Raw genomic sequence first — 26,717 nt, 5'->3', positions numbered from 1 at the left:
TGTCTGAATACGGGTGGGAATAAATTAACATTTTAAAAGCGCATTCACAGCATGGAGGAAGTAACGTAGTAAAAGTAACAAAGTCTGATTTAAAGTGTTGTTTACAGTTTTATAAAGAAACCATTAGTATTTTATACAGCCACATGCTTTAACTGGATGAAGAAACAATTTAATGAAAAAAGTTTTGATGGAACGAAAGTCCTATACTTTTAACGCAAAATATAAATTATACTATTAAATGAGGACAAGGCAGAAGATTTATTTAATCTGATTTACATGTAACTGTGTAAAATTTCTTAAACTTCTGTATTTATTGCTTTATTTCTTTTTTTCATAAAATCTTTTAGTGCACTGGTGCTCATTATCTTTGGTTTGTTTGTTGATATTGATTAATGTGCTATTTTCCTGTATATAGCAAATACTTTGAATCCAATAAAACATTAAATAGTAAAAAAAAAAAAAAAAAAATTGAAAACTTTTAAAAAAAGTCCTTTATAAACTATTTATAAACCCTTTATAAAGAGCTAACTAATGCTGTCGTTTCATTATGGCTTTTATTTTTTAAGTGTTGAGATTTGACTAAAATATGTAGTCTTGTACTGGTTGATAGAAAGTATCAGTCACTGCATCAGTTCGGAATAAAATCAGTTGTTTCTGATTTGCATTGAGGGAGCTCTACTTTAAAATTCAAATTAATTAAACACATCTTACTTTCTATTTATTCAGACTATACCTTAGCAAAATGTTAATGTCTACTCTAAAAGAGATCAGGAAGATGATGATGAAACAGAGTCAGGGTGGTTAACGAGTCCAGAGCATCATTTTTAATTTGCTTTGCACACTTTTCTTGGCTGATTGCAAGCACCAACATATTTTGGTGAGGACAATACAGACACACCTTTCTTTATCCACTGCACTACATAAACATACAGTTTCTCAGAAATGGGTTTGAGTGATAAAACCCCGTGCTGGATGAGTAAATGAAGACATCCATTGCAAATGATACATGAATACATTAAAACACAACAACATTAAAATAAAACAAAAAACAAACTGTGTACAATGTTTACAATTGCTTATCATTTTTTCTTAGAGAGAGAAAAAAAAGAACATGATTGGTCTTAAATATGATTAGTCCAAATCCAGAGATTGATAGAATCTTTGAGCGCTTTTTATTTTACTTTTTTTAATCCCTCTGAAATGTATAATATGGAAAAGGCAAGAGCAAACCATTTCCAATCACAAATCTGTGAAAGTGCAATATGGCTAAACAAAAAAACATAAAAATAATAGTAATAATACAATAAATGCATGCATGTTTCTTAGGTGAAAAGAAGACAGATTGGGTCAGCTGTATTCATGTTAAAGCAGTACCCTCTCAGCTGCTTAACTCTTAACTATACTTGCAGGATTGCATAGTGGAGGGAACTATTAAACATGGGAGTATTTATAATTAAAAAAAAAAATCCAACACTGTTTTCCTTTTCTTGTGTGAATGTAGTCCTATAATCCTTCATATACATCTATATAGGAATAATAATCTTATGTGTACTGTTAAGGTTATAGGTAAGAATTGCATTGTAATATTATTGAAATTGCACTCTAGCTTTTTTTTATTCATTTTTTTTATCACCCCACATTGCAAAAAAAAAAAAAAAAAAAAACAGGACATGTCCCAGAAGGAAAAGGAAAAGGCAAATATGTTAGATGGAGGCACACCAATAAAATAGTGTTACTCAGAGCAGGTGAAAATGCACTTAGCTGCTGATCTGAGAGCAGTTCTGCTGTGTTCGGCATTAGAAGTGCAATTTCGTCTGCAAAAGGTATGATTATAAAAACACACAGGAGTTTTTGCCAACATGTATCATTCCGAAAAATAAAATAAAAAGTAAAATTACAATTAAATGTCAAAAGCTTGTAGTATATCTATTGCACGCCGTTATTCCGAAATACACCAATGTCAGAGGAGAGGATTGATTTAGAGTGTTGAGTGACACTTCACAGCTGAAAAGTAAACAATAAACTGCAGGTGACTTTTACTGCGCTGGTGTGGAGGAGGTGACCAGTGCTAACAGGACTATGAAAAGGTGAAGGGTCTTGATTTACATTATAGGTTTTTTACATTATCTTTTTTTTTTTTTTTTTTTTACCTCATCTACGGAAGCGAGCACCTTTTTTTTATGTCTTGGTTTCAACTCATTCATATGTGGCACAGCACAAGTCAACTGCTGCTCAGACTGGTCTGAGGTCAGGCCAGCCATCTGTAGTACGTATTAATCCAACCAGCACAGCAGTCGATTAGAAGATTTACATCCAACATACACACACACCAACACACACTCAGACAGACTCTCACACCCTCAAAAATGTAATAATTTAGGTGCTAGAAAGAGAGGTTCTTTGAGAGATGCCGTAGAAAAACCCAATGACTGTAGAAAACATGGACAGCACAATGCATCTCAAAAGTGAAGCCACCACAGCTTTGTTTTTTTTTTTCTGTGCCAACACTGGCACATTTTTTATACAGAAATAATTTTAAAAAAGGCAGGGTTACACTTTGGAATTCAGGAATTGACACCAGTCATCTGCAACATGCTCTTTCTGCGAATTTAAGTGATATTTATACATTTAAACTTCTGTGTAAACTTACTAAAGAAAAAAGTACACAAGTCTGAATATTTTGCTTTAATTTCTACACTACAATTTTTATTGGACCTATAGCATAACCCACTGTTTTTTTGTTCTATTTAAACCATTTTACCCAAAAACTTCACCAGACACAAGACTTCCCCATTGCCGGCAATAGTTAGAACATTATAGAAAAATGAGGATAACTGCATGACTCATTAGAAATTACTTGGCACCCAATTTGCTCTGAGGAAAGCACTGAATACTCAGCTTCACTACATCAGCCAACAGATGCCGGTGCGTTATTTAAACTTGTGGTTCTCAGGAATCTTAAGTTCAGCATTTCTGTGCCCAGCATCCATGTTTCCTAACAGTCACTAGAGAAAAATCATCCTTCGTTTCATAAAGAACCATATTCATAAAAGAGGCTGAAATTGAGTATGACGAACATTTTAAATAGGTAAATAACCCTTTAAACATTTAAAATGTTTTCCCTATCTCTCATCTCCTTTATGAAACTAATAATGCCATAAATCTAAGGCATCAATCAAAGGACCCTTGGTAGAACCTCTACTTGTGAGAGGAGAGATACAGACATACAAACATACATAAAACATACATACATACATACTACACACATCATTCACACCTGGACTGTATGCATCTTGAGTGGCTTCCACAGACTATACACATTTACAAATCACGTCCGAAATGTTAGTGTTAATTCCTGGACGTTTCATTTTCTCTGGACCTCCACAATTCTACACAGTCCATCTCTGGTCAAAGGAGAGCAGATCAGGGTAAATATCAGTGACAGACATCTTCAACGTAACAAGATACCAAGCTACCAAGCTTTTAGAGCAGGGACCGAAAAGTGTTCTTCCATTAGACATGGTCCCTCATGAACTGCATATAGGCCTTGCTTGCTTTGGTCAAGAGGTCCATAAAGCCTTTAGGAGGAGGAGGAGGCCTAGAATCAATCATGAAGATACAATATGCATCCGAATCAATCCAACATGAGGTTTCCCTTTAAAAGTTAGCTCTGATGGTTGGTGGTACTGTTTTGCACATCATGCAGAAGTCTAAATGACATAAATGACAAACGACACAGTGAATGCATGAAAGTCCAATTGTTCCCCAGTTTGCAGACAAATGTCCCCCCAAAAACTGCATATTAAAACAATGTAAAACTGCTACAAAAACCATAAAAACTATGCCACCCCACATCTCTGCCATTTATACTCACCAGAAACTATTAAACAGCACAAAAGTACAGACCTTAATACAAAAAAATGTGTATACGCATACACACCTACGCACGCATCCTTCCCTTTCACACAGCCACAGTCTTATCAGCCACTGGTAGCTGGAACAGAGCCAAAATTAAGAGTCAATAAGAGTCGTCACGAGTCAACGCAACTCTAACGTCACAATAACGAACTGAAGTGCTGAGCCTTCACGCATACTCACTGCGTACGCACTGCTTCTCTTTACAAAGTTAAAACAATGCGTTTTGTACATTTCCCAATGAATCCCGAATGCATACACATGTCTACATTTGATCAGCTCACAGCTAGGCTACTTTAAGTTTTTGTTTATTAATTGTTAAGTGCTACCACTGTAGGACCACTGCATGCCGTTTTTTTTTTTTCTTCCTTTGCGTGTTTTGGAGAGACGCCTTTTTAAAAAAAAATCTAGCCAATGCTGATCAATAGATGACATCCGAGATAGCAACTTTAACAGTCACTAACTTCATAAGGTTTAAAAAAAAAAAAAGAAAAAAAAAAAAAAAGGAAAAATTAGAGAGAATATGCACGCAGCATGCAATACTGTGCATGTCAGAGGCCGTACAGCACCTCATACTGAAAGTGAGAGGACAGTCTCTTATTGCCCACTCTTTTTACAGGCTCATTCCTCTGTAGGAGTATGTTCAAGAGGTCCAGTGCTTTCACCTCGCTCTTTTACAGCCCAATCCCCCGAGCTGCAGCAGCCCGTCGTCCTGTAACACTTCCAAATTCAAATAATAATAAAAAAAAGCAAATGGGTGTACGCACAAAAAACAGCTTTCAACTTTTGTAATATACATCAGTTACATCACTCAGAACCACAGGGGCTGAAATGCTCCAAAACTGGCCTCGACCAATGTTTCGTCCGAAAATAAAAATATTTTTAAAATTTGAAAGAAAACGAAGGAAAGTTTGGTTCTAAGCTTCAGCAGCTTTCCCTGGTTTCCTGTATTTCTCTCTCTTTCTCTTTTCACCTCTCTCTCTCAATGCTGTACCCACTCTCCCATACTCTTACCGTTCAGATCTCCCATTAACATAAAGCATACTGTACGGTCTGGGGCCTTCCTATGGCTGATTAAGCAAATAAATAGAACCAATAAAACAACATACAGAAGCTCGAAACAAAGAAAAACAAAAAACCCACACACAATAAAAATAAACTGGTGGAAAAAAACAGAAGTGCTCACATATTTAGATAAAAAGGATTAAATAGAAAAAAATGCATCCAAAAAGTGCTGCGGCTCTCGTCGATGACAGGGTGCATCGAAAGCCTTTAGCACGCTAATAACAATGCTTTATCGTGTCCCCCACCCGCCCCAGAAGAAAACATGGATCTCATACGATGGTCTCGTCTGCTGTCTTTTTCAGCAGCTTAGTGGAGAGCAAGGAATGCTGGGTCGAGTGGGCACCCTTGGCGTCTGGAATGAGCAGGCGAACTTTCTGATTGGTTCGTCTCCATTCTGAGTACAGCTGACAGTGGTAGCGGAATGACACCTGTGGAGGATTCACCCAGTTAAAATATGAAGTTGAAAATAAACAGCATAGGAAATTATATACAGCTCTGGAAAAAAAATTAATAGACCACTTGAGTTTCTCTGATTTTGCTATTTATAGGTATATGTTTGAGCAAAATGAACATTGTGGTTTTATTCTATAAACTACGGACAACATTTCTTCCAAATCCCAAATAAAAATGTTGTTATTCAGAGCATTTATTTGCAGAAAATAAGGATTGTCTTTCAATCATCTTGGCATGTTCTCCACCAGTCTTACACACTGCTTTTGTATGACTTTATGCTTTACTCCTGGTGCAAAATTCAAGCAGTTCAGCTTGGTTTGATGGCTTGTGATCATCCATCTTCCCCCTGATTTTATTCCAGTGGTTTTAAATTTGATAAAATCAAAGAAACTCATCATTTTTAAGTGGTCTCTTATTTTTTTAGAGCTGTATATACACACACAATTGTAGCTTTAGGCATGGGCTTATCTAGGAAAATCTGTGTTTCTCCTATTACATTTTTAAAGCTTTTTGTCCTTGGGTTGAGTTTTTTTGCTGTTTATCACTACTGGCATAATGTAAATAAGGACTTCTTTATTTTGCATTATAATTTAATGATTAATGGACCAACAGAAACACTCCAAAATAAACTGTATTTTTTTAAATAATTGATGTCCATCAAAGTTAAAAAGGCGCTTTTTTACTGTATGCAAACAACCAAGTTGACCATACCAGAGTCCAGAGGACGTAGATGGTGAAGAGAGCGATGGTGAGGGCAATAAGACCCACTGCCTCCAGGCGGCTGTTGAAGTGCAGGTGGTCCTGAGCCCCCCGCAGACACAACCACCCAGAGATAGCCGCCAAGGGCGTTATGAAAAGAAAGCACACCATGTCGCAGAAGAGGGTGCGCTTCTCATTCCTGGGCCCAGGGTCCCTGAGCCACTATAGAAACAAAGGTGATGCAGTTTAAGGGTCAGTATAATAATATAATAATACAATAAGAAATCTCAGAACGTTAATTTCTCCACAGTACAAAGCTTGCCAAATGAACTGCACAGGTTTGCAATACATCACTGCTTTAAAAGCAAGACAATGATTAATATAACTGTAAATCTAAGATTATATTGCTGTCTGTCAGACCAGACCAGTAATTGAGTAAATATCACTAATAAAAATATTGTTTTTATTCATACTTTTTTTTGCTTCTCTGCTCTGATTTATTTATTATTATTCGGCATCAGTGGTAAGAACACTGGCTTATTAATTATAGGGTTGTGGACATACAATGTTTTCACTGTTGGACCCCTCCATGGGTCCTAGGCTTTAATTCAGGGGTCAAAACATAGGACTTAGGAATATTTACATGTAAACTATTATTTAAAATACAGTGTTATTAAGAATATTTGTCTGTATTTCTTTCATAAACAGTATCAAATAGAGGTGTGCCAAAAAATCGATTCACATAAGAATCTTGATTCTCATTTACTACGATTCAGAATCGATTTAAAATGTCCCAAAATCGATTCTGAGGGGCGGGTTTTAGACTGATTTTGGGCTGGGTATTTTTGTTGGACCTGGCAACCCTGGGGATAGGGCTTGTCCCTTCAAACGGAGATCTTCCAGACACACACAGAGCGTAGGTGTTTGAGAATCACCGGTAAGATGGCAGAACAAGCACTATATTACCTTAGATTAACGTGTAGTTTCAATGTTTTATGGCAGAATGCTTCATAACAAGCATAAAAAAGATCGCTAGTAGTTAGTTTCAGTAACTGTTAGCTAGCTAACTAGCTAACTTTCCAGTTCCACCTTAAATAACGCTACAGGTGGCAGCGGGCTGCAGCATTTAAGGCGGAACGGAAAAATAACAATAAGCTAATCAGAGCTAATTTCAGCTCCTCATCACAGAGGAATTAAGGAATGGACAATATGAATTAATTTCTCCACCTCCTGCCCCCTTTCTGAAGAAATACAGCGACCTTAAAGTTAACTAGTTAATCAGCAGCTGCTCCTGAACTTTAGCGCTTCACTGCTATCATCACATCAGCCCAGCAGCGTCACCTACACACCACCGCTAGTAGCCTGGTAATAAAGCAGTGTTATTTATTATTTATTTATTGTTCATTAACGTCATTGTGATATCCCAGTGATTTCTCTGTCACTGAGGACCCACATTCCTGCACATTTTATTGTTTTTGTAACACATTACTTGCTCCAGGACCAGTGTATATTATGGAGGGTTTTTTTCAATAAGATTCATAAGCCAGAAGCAGAAATTTTTATAATTCAAATCGTTTTGAATCAAAAATCGATTTTGAATCGAATCGTGGCCCCCAAAATCGGAATCGAATCGAATCGTGAGATAGTAAACGATTCCCACCCCTAGTATCAAACACTTCATGCTATAAACACCCATCAATTCACATTAGCTGAAACAAAGGTAAGAGAAAGAAAAAATTAGCAACACACAAACACAGGTAGAAAAGTCAGGCAGAAGCCATGCAGACAAAGGCGAAAGGCATTGACCTTTGTTACCTCTGTGAGGGGTCGGGGTCTGCGCTCGATGGTGAACTCTGTGTGACATAGCTCACAGTAGCTGGTGTTGGAGGAGGATAGCCATTTCTCCAGGCAGCTCTTGTGCACCGTGCCCAGCGTCCCCGTGCAGTCACACGGCGAAAGGAGCCCTTCACTGTTGCCCCCCTCATGGCAGATCCGACAAATCGGGCCATCGCTGAGAGAAAGGGAAAAGCGGTTAATCTTAGAGGAAAAACTCCACTGATCAAATTTCATTTGCTGATGTGGAAAACATTATTCAGAGTGGTTTGATATAAAATGGTGTACTTTTACTATGACCACATAACCCTCATTCATCTTCATATCTAATATTTATAATAGATATGCACTGAAAAGAACAGACAAAAATCAAACAGGAAATATTTGGCTGAATGCTGAATATGTTTTTTGCAGTTTCTCAATAAAATTGGCCACTTTTGTTGCTTAAAAAACAATTAAAATCTATAACATAAATATTTATTGAACCCTTAAATAATATTTTGCTATCCAAGCAAACAAACCAATCAGCAGTGCTTTTTTGAGTCACAAATGTAATTAGACAGTAGAATGTTTAAATAAATTATCTCAGCAGTGCTACTTTATTCATGAATTTATTTTAGCAGTGCTATTTTAGTCACACATTTAACTAGAATGCTACCTCTGTAGTGCTATTCTAATCACAAATGTAATTAGACAGTGTCATTTTAAAATAAATTACCTTAGCAGTACTACTCAAGTCAGAGGGAAAAAGATGCTAAAATAAGCTTAGTTATCTCTGTATGGCTCATTTTGTTTGATATTTTATAGTAAATATAGGCTCAAGAAGAGATCACAAATGCTTTATTTAATTTATTTAGAGCATAAAAGTAAACTTAAACCTGCCATTTGCCTGTTTTTGTCGGACATTTACCAGCTTTCTCCCCTCTTTTTGAAAACATATCTTAAAGCTATTGTAATGGTTCAAACAGTTGGCAGCACTCAAAGTAATTTAAATATGTATAACAGCTTTTAAGTGCTGTACCTTAAATAGGTGTCAGATGCCTGGTTTCTATAAACCTGTGAATTCCAACTCTATATGCATCTCTACAGCATTTCACACCAAACCACTCTGAAACTGACTTAATTTACATATAAAAAGCTGACTTAAAGTCGGAGTGTATTTGCTGCTTATTTTAATCACAACTGTACTCAGACAGTCGTTTACTTTACCTTGAGTGCCCAACCCTAAAACCAAAGATCCTCTTCAGTCCCAGTTCTAATCAAACAAACCTGGCCTACTTAATTAAAGTCTAATTTTAAATTCTGGAAGATTTGGTCTCCACTATGTGTGTACTTGGAAAACTATAAGTAGCTACCCTATCTTACTTTTCTGTCTGTATATCCCCTTTTATAACCCCTTGTTTGTAATTCTATATGCCCTGTCTAAACACTATTTATGTTCTGCTTTGTTGTTTTGTTTTTGCTTGTGAACTGTGCAGAATTTGGACTTTTTTTTATACAGAGCAGCATTAATGATGCCATCTACAAAATGTCCATCTCCAAATCATCCCTACACCTGATGAATTTATACAGCCCCTTATTAACATACTACCTCCCCAATGTTTCACAGCTGGTACCGTGCAATCATTGTAATAGTTCCACACCAAAAAAGGTTCAATTTTACTATACCCAAACAGGATCATTTTATTTAAATCTAACCAGGGAATATGTTGGTTTAAGCGTTTCTGTGTTATGCTGATTTGTTAGAAACTGCCTTTCTTTAAAAAAAAAAAAAAAAGGCGATAACCAGAGCCAACATTTACTATCATCATTTAATATCATTATTCAGATGCCCTCATACAGAGCGACTTACAAAAAATGCTTTGTTGTTTTCTTTAAAAATATATTTAGCTAGTTTGTACAGACTAGAGTGAAAAGACACATCAAACTAAATGATGCTAAATAAAAGTCTGTATTAATAGCTAAACGATAACAGCTCATTTATGAGCTTTGTGAATAAACTGGTCAGTGTTTAGACTTGAAGACTTTTTGGACACTTAGCGGAAGTTTGTTCCACCACCTTAACGGAGGTACTAGAAGGACTTGGCTTTGTAGGCCAGCAGTGTAGAAGGTAGTGGAGGGAAAGTAGCAAAGCTGCCACATGGCTGAACTTATCAAGACTGAAGACAAATCATGCTGCCACGTTCTAAATCTGTTACAGGTGCCTGACGATTTGCAAAGGAAGAAGAGAGCCAGAGGAGAGTTGCAGAAGTCAAGGCTTTGTGCTTCTGCCAATGGAGTGAACAGAGAGTTCTCAAAGGAGATAGAAAGACCTGCAGTTCCAGGGATAAACAGTCGGTCAGTCTTTCTGGGGTTCAGGTGTTGGAGGTAATTAATACTGTAAAAATACTAAACTGAATAATAAAAGTATTATTGCACTTTAGATTTGAGATTGTTGGTCTGCTTAACCAGTAGCAAAATTGCAGTGATATCTTTTTAGGTACACATTATTAGTAGGAACTAAAGTTAGTAAAGTGATTTTGAGGGAAATGTGAAAACCTTTCGATTCCTTGTTCATTTGCATAAAACCCGCTGGATTCGCTCACTGAAAATAAATACATTCTGGTCGCGGTGTGCACATAGTCAAGTCCTTGCCAAATGGAACCATGATGGGTTACACATATTACACAAAGAGCACAAATCTGAGAATATTTTAGAGGTAATATGACTGAGTGGTACACCAGGGTTTACATAATTAGCCTTAAATAGAAACGGCAAACTGTGATTTTTTCAATGGAATGTGTAATTACAATTTAGTCATTTTAATGAAGAGTGATTTGAAATTACACATTTGTACGGGCTTTTTCTGAGACAAATATTTTTGCGTTCTTCTTTTTGCACTAAACATTAACTGCATATCATTGTCCAGTGTCCTGTGGTTAGAAAAAAATAACAACATAATTAAACCTGAATAACAACCGCAGACTATTAATAACCCTGTGTGTTACCAATCATCTGAAAAATTCATCAGGAATTTTGGTCAAATATTGGTGGGTCTGGATACAAACAGCATCGCTGATCAGAGGCGGTGCTGAAGGTCAGTCAGCTCACCTCTGTGTGCCCAGGGCTTTGATGACGGTGGACAGCAAGCGTCCGTCTTTAGCCGTGACCTGCGTGACGTACTGCGCCCTGCGATTGTCCGATTCCTCCACGGTCTTAGACAGGGCAGCGTTGCCAGTGCAGTCGCACAGAGAGCCTGGGAGGTGGCAACACTCCCCTGTGGTCATGTCTGATCCGTCCAGGGGCACAGGGGACGGGGGGCACAGGGGGAAAGGGGGAGCAACGTCCGCTCCCACAGCTCAGCTCACCTGGGTCCTACTACTGCACACATACATGGAGGCGTAAGGAAAAAATAAGTATGTGAGTAAATAACATGACTACTAGTACTGGCAATACAATTCATGTCACAATAAAGGGGTTACAATTCAATATATATTGCTAAAACATAACAAAGAAGGAACCACTGTCTGACACTAACCTATACAAACTAATAAAAATCTATGTTGTGTTTTTGAAAAACTTATTGAGTAGTGCAAAACAAAATGCACTACTTTAATATATCAATATCCACACCCCTAACTACATGCATGATCATTGCAATAATGAAGCAATGTGCAACTACATTAAACCTAGGACTGGGCGATATGGTAAAAAATAGTGTTTCACAGTGTTTAAATACATTTCCACAATGAGGGTGTACACAATAATATCGCCAAAATATGTTGAATATTTTTATTACAAAAAAACGGACATGTTAAAATATCATATTGTATGCACTTCATATTGCCAGGATTTCATTTAACAAAACAAATTATACCCCGCAGTCTGACCCAGGGTAGTCTTCTTTCAATATTGATGGTATCCTTGATATGCGTGTATTGTCTATATAATTAAAAACAGGAATCATAATTCAATAAATTATCATCACATTGCCCACCTCTATCTATCTATTACAAAAAGGATGCAGAGCTTTTAGACAAATAATGCAAAGAAAACAATTTCATATTCATAAAGTTTTAAGAGTTCAGAAATCAATATTTGATGGAATAATCCTGTTTTTTAATCACAGTTTTCATGCATCTTGGCATGTTCTTCTTCACCAGTCACACTCACACACACTTTTGTATAACTTTATGCCACTCCTGGCAGAAAAATTCAAGCAGTTCAGCTTGGTTTGATGGCTTGTGATCATCAATCTTCCTCCTGATTATATTCCAGAGGTTTTCAATTTGGTAAAATCATAGAAACTCATAATATTTAAGTAGTTTCTATTTTTTTTTGTAAGTCAAGTATATTTAAATCTATTCACCTCTAATTTTTTAACTTAAGCATTGCAATGCTAGAGACGATAACTAGACATTTTAAAATGAATAATAAAAAAAACAATAAAATGACACCTTTAATATACAAGCTCATCTCATTAACATAGATAATATATACATATACCCCTAATGACCCTGACACTATATTATATCTATATAGTATATCTATACACATTTAGTTCTGTGCAGTTAGTATATCTCTATGTATTCAGTACATTTAGCTTAGACTTCAGGTCTGACAGAAAGTACAGATACAAAGGAACATACTTATATAGTACAATATAACATACAATATATAGTATTAGCTAACTGCCTTAATATGTATTAGCTAACCTAAGCTGGGTTAGCTATTTTAATAACATAGCTGTGTGCATAACATACATAAACACCACCTGATTCTTGTACAATATTCAGGATATTTGTATCCATTTAGTTCTGTGCATTTGATACATCTCTATATATTCATCACACACATATTCATAGAGTATACTTAACTATGAATATACGTATAATCTAGTAGTTACATTTACTTTTGTAGCTATATTAGGTTAAGTAGCTAACTTACTTATATTCTGTAAATGACAAATAACCCAGGACCTGACATTAGTTCTGACAGAAGGCATAGATAAAGAGGAACATAGCTACTTGTATGTTTGGTTATATCTGGGAGGAAAATTAGGATATGTGTCTTTACTAATGCTGGCCAACGTTAATAGTTAGGTTAGCACCTCTGTGTAATTTATATCTGACAAGATACACATTAGCTAGGATACCTAGGTTATCTGCATTAATACATTAGTTAGCTAACCTAGCTAGGTAAGCTAGTTATCTCTATATATAGCTAGCTCAAGCGACATATTCAACTAGGTTAGCTAGCTAGAAACATATCAGTCTGGTTTAATGTATATACTGTGAATAAAGCTAACTAGTTAACCTAAGTTTATTAATTAGATACTGTACTATCTAACCTAGCTCAGACGGACTAGGTCCATTTAGCCTGCTAAGCTAAGCTAACCCAGCAGTATCCAGCCATCAAAACAAGGAAAACCGTCGCTAGCCTACAGGCTAACGAGCAGCTAGCCGCGGTTTAAACCACACACACTTCAGAATTTACGATATACAGGTAATTCAGAAGGGTAATGTCGTCTAACACCGTCATTAGAGGACTTAAATAAGAGTGTCAAACGCGAAGCCCGATTTTTAACACAAATTAATCAAAACGTTAGACCTTCGGCTAGCCGGCTCCTGCTAACCAAGCTAGCAAAATACGCTAATATAAGCTTCCCAAGCGCTCCTAATAATAACGGTGCGCTCTCACCTGTTTTAATTTCATCCTGATTGATCGTCTAAACGGGACAACTCCGAGAAAATGCGACAGCGGGCGAGTAAAGGGCTGAAACTGTGCTCTTGTTTTGGCCCCAGACTCGCTCTTTTCAGCTGACAGACGACTGTGGCCTCTTAGCGCCGTTAGCGCTGTTTACGCTAAGGCAGGGTTTGGCGCGAGGCTGCGCCGCCGACTGCAGCGTAACTGCTGTTTGTGAATAGACGTAGTCCAAGGACTGTAGGCTCTATCGGCTTTAATGAGAATTGGTGATTCCAGTCCGGGCAGAGCAGAGCATCCTGTTTATTAACACCATTATCTATTGTCTTATAATCCAAATAAACACGAGCACGTGTTTATTCATACCTAAAACAAAAGATGGAAATAGAAATGAATAAAAACATCTAATCTTATTGGATTATTTTCATCACAGTTTAATAGCTAAAGCAGGTAGTAAGGATTTTTACAGCACATACAGAAAAAAAAATGATAATGCTTACCAAATTAATAATTAATAATGGTTCTGCCGCTGAATTAAAATCCTACTAATTAATATAAATACTAAAAAAATCAAACTTGATATGCTTAAGAGAAAGGTCAATTATTGTATTTTTATTTTTAAAATGTATTTTAGTTTTGTGCAAATTATTTATATACATCTGCAAAAAAAATATTATCTTATTCGCTTATTTTCCATCACAGTTTTTGCGCTGCATAGAGAAATAAACTGGTATTATTATGAACATTTTGTGGTGGGTCCATTGTCTTTTTTTAAGTGGTGTAAGACTGGTGTTTTTAAGTGTGTAAGACTGGTGGAGGAGAACATGCATGAAAACTGTGATTAAAAAACAGGGTTATTCCACCAAATATTGATTTCTGAAATCTTTATTAATATAAACTTATTTTTTTGCATTATTTAAAGTAAAAAATTAAATATGACAATATCATCAATTATGTTTTAAAATCACAAACATACGTATGCAATATTTCCTTCATGTGACTTCACTGATCTGAAATGAACCATCCCATATCCATGCAGGAAGGCTGGCATGCTACTGTATCATCATCACCATAATCTCTGCCATCTCTGCCTCTAATGTACTAGGCTAATCTAATCAGGATGCAGGCAGGCTGGAATTAACATGCTGCCAGAGCAGTTAACTTGGCTCCTGCATCTGCCATAACATTAAAACCACCTGCCTAATATTATGTGAATCCCACTTCAATGTCACCTGAAAAGCTGTGGCCTGTTGAGGCATGAGTATCTGGCAGCACCAGATACTTTAAATCCTGCAAATTGCAGAATTGGGGGGCTGGGTGTTCAGTTTACTGGTCTTCCTTCCTTGGAGCACTTTTGGCAAGTACTGAACTCTGTATTTTAGCAACATCTCAATATATAGAATTGATGTTTTGGAGATGTCCTCACCGTTTGACAGGCTACTTGATTTAGATACCATTGTGAACTTTTGGGAATGTGTTTTTTGCACTTAATGGAAATTTAAACTGTTCTTCAAATCTGATGGAATGTCAGTTAAAAAATTTTTTTGTGTACACCAGGAATCCTACTTCTGTTACAGGATAACACCCCTTGCTTAGTATATACAGCTGTATGGAAGCAGTAAAAATATGACAAAAATGTGTGAGAGGTCCTTTTATTCAGACTCCATTTGATTTGTAGGAGTGCATCAATGCTAAATACAACTGTCCATGTATATCATGAACACTGCACTGCACACTACTAAATATGGTATACTAAACATGTTGTATATTCTACCACACATGGTGATCATTTTCACTTTCACTTTGTGTAGGCTCACACTTTTAGTTCTTCACACTAATAACTGTATTAACAAGACACTTATTTTGATATGATGTAAGAAATGGCAAACTACAATACAACATGATGCTTATTTATTTACAATGTAATGTTTATTATACCATTATCAGTGTTCTAAGTTTATATATTTGGCCCAAATCACTTGAATTTGGCTGGCCGTTCACATAGCATCATATATATATAGACCACTATAAAGCTATAGCTACACATAATTAAATATCCAGAATTAAAGATATTTTGGCCTGCAGGGATGTGAATGCAAATGCTCTTCAAATGCACAGTCCTGCTCTACAAACTCAAAGTAAGTCCTTAAGTAATTGTGGAAGTTAAAACACTTAATATATATACAGGCAATAGAGAATAAAATCAAAGCATCTTGTAACAGGACTGGGGTTACCGCCCTTAAAAGTTAACTGGATAAAAGCACGTAGACGGTACAAGACAACTCAGCAATGTTCAGAATGCAGCTTGCGTTTGCATTGCATTATAAACTGAAAATGATAGTAAAACCCTACGTTTAGGCCTGTGTGTTGGGACACTCATCTTGATATGCTTAGAAGAAATGGTGAAATACAATACAATATGATGCAAACTTAAAATATGTTTTAGAGTTTATAATACCATCATCAGTGTTCTGTATAAGCCCCATATAAAAGTTTCAAAGGTTATGAATCACATTTTCAGTGCAAGTCTTTGGTACAGTAACAGTGCATGAAGAATTAGGAACAAACCTGGTGACAGTAATTTGGTTTATTTTCATTTCAATATAACTTGATAAAAGGCAAACAGCTGATGTGACTTCATGGATGTGTGAATGTCATAACCACGCTTCAATAAAAGGCATTTTTTAATCACAGTATGGGAAAACATAAGGCATTTTCAAACCACACAAATGTTATCACTTATATTTAAATAAGAGTTCAATGACTGTGACGCTCATCTTTTTTTGCAGACAATTTGACGGACAACTGATCGGCTTGAACACTGAAATTCTGTTTTCTTCTCCCTGTTAACTGCTATGCTATATAACCTAACAGTGCAAAGTCTGAGTTGCAATAAGTGTCATTTGAGTAATCTATATATATATATATTTTTTTTTCTATCTATAAATTGATTAACAGGAGACATCACATTCTCTTCACTACTGTAAGTTTGTGCCCTGAATGCAATAAACAATTGAAATAGGCATTCACTTCCACATGACGGCTCTAAATAGTGCAGGATAAGGTTAAATGTGTCGACCGTTCAGTCTGAAATGTTCACCTTATTAATTTAATCCGACTGAAAACTTTTGATTGCAGTCTCCCTTTGGTATCTATACGATCCAGACAAGACAAAAGATTCTTTACTTATCATTTCTGCAGAACATGCTCACCTCAGCCGAAGTTAAATGAGCAGGGATCCCTTTCTGGGACCTGGCTGAGTAAAAGCCATGCTTAGTGTAGGAGAGGAGGCTCCTCAGAGCGTCTGGAAGCTCAGGACACACTGATCCCTCACCATCCCTTTCCTTGGGAGCGGTTCACACGATCAGTGCCCAAAACAGAAATACTTCCAAAACAAAGTTCTACACTTTTTCCCCCTGACCAAAAAGAAATGAATTCAGATGCTGGATAACAGAACAGAGGGGGGAAAAACACACACACACACACACAAATCAAAACGAAGAGAGCAAACAAAAGGAAAAAGAAAAAGAAAGGAATGTGTTATCTAGAACATCACAGGCTGGGGAGAATTCTAGAACCGACATGGATACCACATGGAGGAAAAAAAAGACCGGCGCTAGAGCAGCAGTTGCACAATACACAGGAGCAAAGCAGCAATGAAGAGTGAGTGGAACAGAGGAAGAGGCAGCATGGGAAGTGGGGAGGGGTGGGGTCACAGATTCTGGCAGCACTGGAATTTGGAGCCTTTTAGCCCATCGGTAGTCGGTGGCACACTGATGTCCACCACATTGTTGCCTGGAGACTCGTCGTGTGCAGACCGGTCTGCAATCTGCTTTTGTGATACGATCCGGTAGATTTCTGGAAAAGACAAAAAATACCATGTTTATAGAGTATAAATTCATGTTTAAAAAAACTTTGGTCAAATATGTAATCGACAATATTTTCCTGTCCACTGTCTTCTATAATAAAACAAAGTCAATGTAGTGAAACAAGTGCATAGCCATCCAATATCCTGGTGACTCGCCTTATTCACATTTGCTTTAAACCACATTAACTTTAATAAAAGTTAAATTAAGTTACAGACTTCAGACACATGAATTAAGTAAATGATATTTCTTTTTTTATTACAGTACTTTACAGGGTAACATTGTTGCATCTAATGATCCACAGTCCCTCAAATATCCTACGGTCCATAGTTTCTACAGATGTGCCGTCAACAAGTTTGATTTAGGGCATCTCTGTGTATTCAGCAGCACATTTACAGGAACAGCAATGTCATTTTTTTTTTTTTTTTTTTACTGTTTATTGTCTATGTAAAAGTTGTGTTGTGCGTGCTGCGTCTGTGTATCCAAGATAGGAATAAACGTCTGACGGTTGACTGTTGTCAGGGTTTTAATCAGTCAGTGTTTTCCACCACCAATATTGCAGTATGTTAGAAATTTACCTGAACACACCTCACTTCCAGACCATCACGCCCATCAGTCTAGATATATTCATAAACTCCGTTGCTATTTAAACAACATTTAAAGCTCACATAAATGCATGGTGTAGACAGCCTCTTTGAGGAAAATCTGATTTAGGCATTCATAGTCAAAAATGTTAACTGAGGGGGTAATGCTTTTCTTATTTAAATCTGCCTCACAGCTGTTTTGATGCAAATTTGCATATTAAGATGTGAATTCCAGCATAAAGGAACTTTCTACTAAGCAAAGATCTAAAGAATTAAACAATGCCCCACCTGTGAGTATATTTTTGAAAGCCTCTTCAACGTTCGTGGAGTCCAAAGCTGATGTCTCAATGAAGGACAGACTGTTCTTCTCTGAAATAAATAAACAAAAATAAAACAAAATTAAATTACTGCATATAAAGACATTAACATCAACTATGAGACTTCTCTATATGGTTTATGGAGAGACCATTACCTGCAAAAGCTCTTGCCTCATCAGTAGGCACTGCTCTAAGATGCCTCAGGTCACTCTTGTTGCCCACTAACATAATGACAATGTTGTTGTCTGCATGGTCTCGCAGCTCCTTCAGCCAGCGTTCCACATTCTCGTAAGTCAGATGCTTAGCGATGTCATACACCAAAAGAGCTCCCACTGCACCTCGGTAATACCTAATGCGTACAAAGTAGAAGCACGGAAGTAGATTTTTATACTCAATAACAAAAAATACCATACCAGACGGCTGCAAAACTCGAGAATGCATTTGGCATCTTTCAGATGGATAATGCTCTTTCACCCAGCAAGTGTTTCTCATGAAAAAGAGCCAATTTATGAGACTTTGTATTCATCAAATTCCCACAAATCCTAATTGTAATTGTTCTCTTTTTGTTTTTTAACTGCTATAGAACAGTTATTGTAAAACATCATGTATAATACATAAACCCAACACTAACCTAACCCAATGTATTTGGTGTCATGCAAAACCTTGTCTCTAAAACATCAAAAACGTCCGTGTAAATTGTTTTTACTCCATGTCATTTTGGAGCACTTCTATTGGCCCAGTCATCACGGACATGTAAAGAGAACTACATAATTTCACTCTATCTGTATCAGGTGTATATGGGTGTTTAAACTGCAGAGAAGACACTCACGCTGATGTGATTGCTCTGTATCGCTCCTGTCCTGCTGTGTCCCAAATCTGAGCTTTTATGGTCTTTCCGTCCACTTGGATGCTGCGAGTGGCAAACTCCACACCGATGGTGCTCTTGCTCTCCAGGTTGAACTCATTCCGTGTGAAACGGGACAGCAGGTTACTCTTCCCCACACCGGAGTCCCCGATGAGCACCACTACAAAACACAACACACACTAATTAAGAGACCGCTCAATGTGGTTTGTTCCGTTTGTAAGGAAAACAACAAGGTACAATTACATTCACATTAAAAAAACTAAAACCCCATGATTTTCAAATCAGTTACAACCATTTTATAAACAATGTGTTTTATAATATTCAACAAATAATACAAAACATTCTAACCTAACACAACGAAACAGCAAAAAATAAGACCTAAAAAAAAAAGCTTATAATAACTTGATTTATTTCAATAAATTAACAGTGTGTGTGGACCCTGAGAAAAAATTAGATGTATTAAAACAAACAAAAAAAGTGTCTAGAGGTGTAATGCATGGCAAATCTTAAGGAAAAGATCATGTACCGTTTAAGTTACAGATTAGATATTTATAATCTGAAAAAAGCAAGCCAAAAATCCCTTAGTGTTTAAACACTTTTACAATGTTTTTAAACCTTTTGTTTTCCACAGCGGTGTATGGCCTCATGTCTACAGAGATAAAATCACAGTAGGTGTGGTATAAGCTTAAGTCTGCTCTATAATGGTAGTCCTAAGCCAAAACTCATGGGCCAATGTTTTCATGGCAAGGGGACATGTTGTGTATGTACCATAAAATATTATTGATGGCTGAACAGCGAGTGGATGGTACTGATTGTGGAGGGCAGTGATATATTAGCACTGTCTTTAAGGCACAAAGTGGACAGTTTGTTCAGGTGCTTCATCAATTTTACGTGGAAAGAAGCTGGTGAGAAAGGTGCTGTAAGCCACAGTCCAGAACAACTAACTAAACTGTTGTCTGACCAAAAGTGTTGGTCTTGGTTCTGATCAACTCAACCATGGTTCAGTTCATCTTAAGTGGGGAAAACACCATTTTGGATGGTTCAGAAACACTAAGAGCTGTGGCAGACTACTGTCATCCATTAAACAATAGAATAAAAAAAAAAGAAAAAAAAAAAAAAAGAAATTGTGTTGTGCCAAAACCTGACTCTCTAACATGCCCATAACGTGTCACACAGCAGTACGGGCACAACAGATTATGCTGAAGGTAATTTATTATGCTTGTTCAATTAAAGGGAGTCTAATACTGGCAGAGAGGCAAACTTCAGCTCTTTTACAAAGCAATCAAATTCAAGTACAGGGAGACACAGCCTATATATGCAATGAGACAGGACGTAGCAAAGTACTTCACTGACACTTTTAGGTGTGAAAATGCCCTTATAAGGCACCATAATAAGTATGACCATAATAAGGCACATTTAACCTCTACAATCTTATGTATCAGTGTTCACAAACATCTCAGTGCTGAGAGGAACCTATATATTGCTAAATCTGAACACCACAACAAGAATAGGAACTGTCTGCAAACTAAGCAGTTTTATGCTTTGAATGTAAGAAAAGAATGAAATAAAATAAACACATATAAAAGCTACATTCACACACATCAATTAACAGTGGCCACAACACCCAATTCTTATTATACTATATGGACAAAAGTATCGGGACACCTGTTAGTTCATTGTTTCTTCTAAAATTAAAGTTATTTAAAAACAATATATGTGCCTAAGAAATGTTATTTTCACTGTTTAGATTTTTTTTTTTTTACAGTAACAACATCTCTCACATACGCACAGCTGTATTTGATGTTTGTGAATGTTGGTCAATTCAGCAGTGTTTTTTCATGGCTGTGTGAATGTACATGCCAAATCCGATTTGTTCAAATCAGATCTGAGCCACTTTCATATGTGGTCCTAATTCGGATATGTATCCTATCCACGGACATGCTATAATAATGTGAACGATCAAATCGGAATTAGTCTTTTCCCCTTTTACGTATGCGCTACTTGCTTCTCTTGTACCCACACATCTCTTGGTGCAGCTGTGAAACTAAAGCTGCAAAAACAGCAAAAGCAAGCCACCTGGCCTTTTTTTCATTTTCTCGACCTGAGCATGTTCTTCAGACCAATTTGAGGAACTTCAGACCAATTTGCTTTCAATTTGAGGAAAAGACATCCATTTCACCTTTATAAAGCTACGAGTCGTCTCTCAAAAATGAGCTGTCTCTCAATGTGGGCATGTGAGGCGTTCCAGAGACAAATTCCTTCACATTAAACACAGATACAGGTCACTTACATTTGTGAATGCAAGATAGCCAAATCTGATCTGAGCAAAAAATTTGATTTGAGTAATGTGGCTTGTAATGTGAACATAGTCTTAGTGACGGGAACCTGTAAGTTCAATGATTTGGATGGGTGAGTGAATACTTTTGGCAGTGTATAGTGTACTTCCATACAAGTAATAAAACAAGAAATGAGATTGAAATTCCACTTTAAATGTAATTAAGTCGAGGGTAAATTAAACGTTTTGGTACAGGTTACCAGGTTAAAGCAGACATGAAAAAGAACCTGGATGATGTTTACGAAATTACTACAGACAAATAGCAGATGTCTACATGTTGATCTGGATATAAACGCAGTATTTGTGACCTGAGTGAAAATTACTAAATACAAATTACTGTGTTCCACTAGGACTGTAACCAGTGTTTGATGTAAAAAAAAAAAAAAAAAACTACTGACTGGACAACTGATAGTAAAGCAAGTTCACAACATCATAATAAACTTAAAACCCTTCTTTTTAAAACAACCTTCGACTAACTCACTAACTCTGGATCATTTCTTAAGAAACAACAGCAGCAGCAGCTTCTTCTTGAGCAATAACCTGAGAACATCCATCATTTCCTCATAAACCTGTGGACAGCAACTCCCACAAACTTGGTACCAACCACCAAACGGGACATAGATCTTTATAGAACCCTTAAGTTCTTGATCCTCTAGAGAAACATTTAACTCGCTAACTAGCAATCTTTTTTCTTTTAATTACCTAGATAAACAACCACACGTTTAGCCAACCAGTAGCCTAGAAGTTAACTAGCTAGATTGTGGCCTAAGTTAGCTAAGATAGGTAGCGAGCAAGTTAGCTAGCTAGTTAGGGCATTATAAAGAGCTGCTGTGGATAATACCCTGGTGAAACACAAATATCCAATGTTAACAACATATCTGTCGTTTAATTTAATAATTTAGCTAATTAATAAAACCTTATTTGTGTGTCTAAAATCATTCAACATGTTTATCCTCCGTTGACTTCGCTCACAGCTAATAGGCTAGCTAGCCTCACGGAATAACGCGACACATAACCGCAGCAATAAATAAATGACCACGAATTTAAACAATATCCACAGTTTAATAAATACGGCAATGACTTTATAAAGCCGAATATATTAGTTATTAACCACAAAAACGCTTCTGTCAGACTGAAAGCCGCCTTTGTCTAAATGCTAGCTAGCTGGTTTAGCTTAGCTTAGCTGTGAGAGCTGGGTTAGGTTAGACCTACAGTAGCGTTGGCTAAGCTAGCTAGTAAACTCGAACAAACAGCAGAAGAGACAACCAACCCGCCTTTAATAATACGATTTCAGACGCGTGGTTATAGATAAAATACTGACCTTTAAATAAGTAATCATATTCGTCATCTCGGGTCCCCATATTATAGTTTTTTACAGCTGTTTTGAAACTGTTATGAAGCGACGGGTCTCCTGACTCCAGCCGACAGGAAGGAAACTCAGTCCCTGCCTTAAAATGCTGGCTCTGTGTGTGTGTGTGTGTGTGTGTGTGTGTGTGTGTGTGTGTGTGTGTGTGTGTGTGTGTGTGAGAGAGAGAGAGAGAGAGAGAGAGAGAGAGAGAGAGAGAGAGAGAGAGAGAGAGCGAGAGAGAGACCACTACAATTTACAATTTTTTATTTTATTTTTATTATCATTATTATTATTTTTTTTTTTTTACAAAAATTAAGAATTTACTTTATTTCACTTATATTATAAGTGCTATTGTAATGTACACTCACCCAAATCTTTTTGGACATCCATTCTAATGACTAAACATCACAGCTTGGACATTCCAAGTTGCAAAAAAGAATTTCAGGGAGGTACCCCAGGATCGATTTGGGATTTTCTATCTATATAATATACTCCGGCTGCATCGCAATTTGGATTATTATTTTTCCTTGCATAGGATTATTAAAGTATTTAAACAGGTATAAACTCTTTTGGTAATGTTGAGCAGTGTAATGTTGAATAAAGACATTAGATAAAGACAAATTAATGTACTAAAACAACGAGCCAGTAACACCAAACATCTCTCATTTATTTCACAGCATAATAAAGACTGTCAATATTAAAACGTGGTACAGTGTTTAAAGCTGATTCTGGGGTAACTCTGTGCTGTTGGGTTAGTGATTATCTGCTGTTACCTGCTCATCTCCCCTCAGAGAGGGCAGTTAGTTCATTAATTGGATCAGCTGGCTGTAATATGCTGTAAAAATATGGCCGGAGTTCACTGGTGTTGCGCCAAAGAGTCCTCATTTTCCTCATTACAACTCTTAAAAGATCTTGAAATTCAGAGGATCCAGTGAATAAAACGTACAGGGGTCTGAACATATTTATTTACCACAGAATGTATTTACCACAGAATGTGATAGGCCATTCTCGAGGCCATTTGTGATTGTGATAGGCCATCCTCGAGGCCATTCGAGGACTACAAATGACGCACAACTTCAGTGGTCTATGTTACACAAACCTTGAACAGGGGCTTCTTCATCTGGCACACCCCTTTTTGCTTGACCCAGGCTGCAGCACTTCCTGTGTCACATTAATACCTGGAGGTATTTGGGCTCTTCTTCATGTGGCAAATCCTGGTTTCCACTACCCAAGTTCACTACCACCACAAGGGCAACCTTTTTTATAAATTAAGGTTAGGATGTTGGATGATAACCTGAACTTCATGGCACACTAGATAACTTAATTTCTTATGAGAGGTTTAAAATCATAAATTCATTAAAATCAAAACTGTTTAGTGTATCAATACAGTTTTTGTAGAGCACTTAAATTGCTTGTATATCTGGTATCAGTGCTAAAATAACATGACACACAATTAAGTAGATAATGTTTACAAACAGATGTAAAAAATAAAAGACATGAGACAGAATGTAGGTTGAAATAGAGTTTATTAATAATAATCTGGCAGAAGAAAACTATATACTAACAATAACAATTAAAAAAGATTCATAAAAACATTCTTAAATGCTTAATACTGATTATTTTTGAACATTTAAATTTTAAAGCTTTAAATCTAATAAAGTAAATTGTTGTAAAATATCTAAAATTGTTGTTAACAATTTAAATAACCAAATATTATTTGAATATGTAACTAACTAGTAATAAGAATAATATTACTATTAACAATCTGCCAAAAAAACTATATACTAACAATAACAATTAAAAAGATTTATAAAAACATTCTTGAATGCTTAATACTGATTTTTTAAACATTTACATTTTTGAGAATTCAAAACTTCTGAAATTGTGTACTGCTATTATATTTTAAAAGCTAATATTTTTAAAGCTTTACATCCGATAAAGTAAACTTAAAGTAAAAGTTAAAAACTGCTGTAAATGTTGTAAAATATCTAAAATTGTCGTTTGTCAATTTAAATAACTAAATATTATTTGATTATGTAACTAGAGTAATAACAATAATATTACAATTCATTAATTTATTTATTTATTAAAAACAGTACTTTTAAATTGGTCTGTAACTGGTCTTGAAGTAACTGGTCTGTAAGCTAATTAAGCATATAAAAATGTATTAAATAAATAAATTGTTAATTAAACAAATAAATAGGTAATTAAACAAATACATTTTTAATTAGGCAAATAGATTATTAAGCAAATAAATAGTTAATTAAAGGTAAAGGTCTAATGTAAGGAAGGAAGGAAGTAAGGAAACTTATTAACTCCATAAAAAGGAAAAAGGAAACTTATGAACACTATAACAATTATAAAGTAAACTTATGAACTCTATAAAAATATATAATTAAATTATGAAAATGATTAGGCAAACTTATGAAACTTTATGAAATGATAAAGTAAACTTATCTACTCTATAAAAATACAGCTAGTTACTTTATGGACTATACAAATATAAAGTAAACTTATCAGTAATAGATAGACATATACAGATTAATAAATAAAGGATACAGGGGGATCAGATCAAATCAAATCAAATTTATTTGTATAGCGCTTTTTACAACAGGTGTTGGCACAAAGCAGCTTTACAGAAACATGATTACAGGACAAAGAATCAGGCAAAACATTAAACATAGAATATACATAATACAGAACCCCCAGTGAGCGCGGAGGCAAGGAAAAACTCCCTCAGAGCTGCAGGAGGAGGAAGAAACCTTGGGAGGACCAAGACTCACATTAAAGGGGGGACCATCCTACCACTGGTCAAACGGCTTTTAAATTAAAATTTAAAAAGTCTTTTATACATCCATATAGGTTTTATGTACTCAGGAGTGTAATAGCGCCACTAATGGCTTGGATGTAATCTGTAGTGGAGAGTAAGATGGTCGATGAGCAGCTGATCTGTGGTGGTGGTGGAGAAGAGCTGACTTCAGAAACTTCCATCAGTCTGGCTGGACAGGAGACGCGAGAGCCTGAGGGTCCAACATCGGTATCGGGTCAGACAGGTGGGCAGTCAGTAACTCGGAGGAAAGCAGAGAGATGGAATTAGTTTTTACTGGATTTATGCAAAACTGAGAATATTAAAACATTATCAGAGTGTGGCAAATGACTCCGGCAGAACTGAATAAAACAGCCTAACTAAAGGCAGAGAGCCAGAAGGTAACATAGACATGGAGGCACCCTGAAACACCAGCATCCACCCACTCCACCGTCCACAAACCTGAGTGACCGTGTGCAGTGGGAGAACAACAGCACCAGCATCTCAGTTTACCACAATTTCCTCTGTCCATGAACCCCTGAATCTGCAGCCTTATCTAAAGGGAAAAACATTAATTACCAAAAGCTAAACTAAACAAGTAAGTTTTCAGTCTAGACTTAAAGATTGAGACTGTGTCTGAGTCCCGAACATATTCGGGGAGATTATTCCAGAGTTGAGGCGCTTTATAAGAGAAAGCTCTTCCTCCTGCAGAGCTCCTCTGAATTTTAGGAACTACTAATAAACCAGCACCCTGAGATCTGAGTAATCGCGGTGGTTCATAACAGGAGATGAGGTCTTGTAAATACTCAGGAGCGAGTCCGTGTAGGGCTTTATACGTTAACAGGAGAATTTTATAGTCTATGCGGAATTTGACTGGAAGCCAGTGCAGTGCTGATAGTACTGGACTAATATGGTCAAATTTTCTAGTTTTAGTAAGGACCCTGGCTGC

General features: G+C 36.4%; 2 protein-coding genes across 3 annotated transcripts; both read right to left on the bottom strand.

The window, feature by feature from the left end:
• Positions 1-801: 801 nt before the first annotated feature.
• On the bottom strand, positions 802-13,826 carry marchf2 (membrane-associated ring finger (C3HC4) 2). Of its 2 annotated transcripts, none has more exons than XM_015606707.3 (5): positions 13,645-13,826; positions 11,056-11,325; positions 7,939-8,143; positions 6,145-6,354; positions 802-5,408 (listed from the first exon to the last, which is right to left on the bottom strand). In XM_015606707.3, the coding sequence occupies exons 2-5, from the start codon at positions 11,229-11,231 to the stop codon at positions 5,250-5,252; spliced, it is 750 nt and encodes a 249-aa protein (XP_015462193.1). In that variant the 5' UTR covers positions 11,232-11,325; positions 13,645-13,826; the 3' UTR covers positions 802-5,249. The 2 variants fall into 2 exon arrangements, with proteins under 2 accessions (XP_015462193.1, XP_007252712.1); XM_007252650.4 differs by having other exon boundaries at positions 1,644-5,408; positions 7,948-8,143; positions 13,645-13,822.
• Positions 13,827-16,219: 2,393 nt separating this feature from the next.
• Positions 16,220-23,095, bottom strand: rab11ba (RAB11B, member RAS oncogene family, a). The gene is made up of 5 exons (XM_007252648.4): positions 22,936-23,095; positions 19,244-19,439; positions 18,570-18,763; positions 18,386-18,466; positions 16,220-17,505 (listed from the first exon to the last, which is right to left on the bottom strand). Exons 1-5 carry the CDS (start codon positions 22,973-22,975, stop codon positions 17,360-17,362), a joined length of 657 nt encoding a protein of 218 aa, XP_007252710.1. The 5' UTR covers positions 22,976-23,095; the 3' UTR covers positions 16,220-17,359.
• Between the last annotated feature and the right edge of the window lie 3,622 nt (positions 23,096-26,717).

Source organism: Astyanax mexicanus, chromosome 16 (assembly GCF_023375975.1).
Source record: "Astyanax mexicanus isolate ESR-SI-001 chromosome 16, AstMex3_surface, whole genome shotgun sequence".
NCBI lineage: Eukaryota > Metazoa > Chordata > Actinopteri > Characiformes > Acestrorhamphidae > Astyanax > Astyanax mexicanus.
This window is presented reverse-complemented; position numbering and strand designations above follow the sequence as displayed.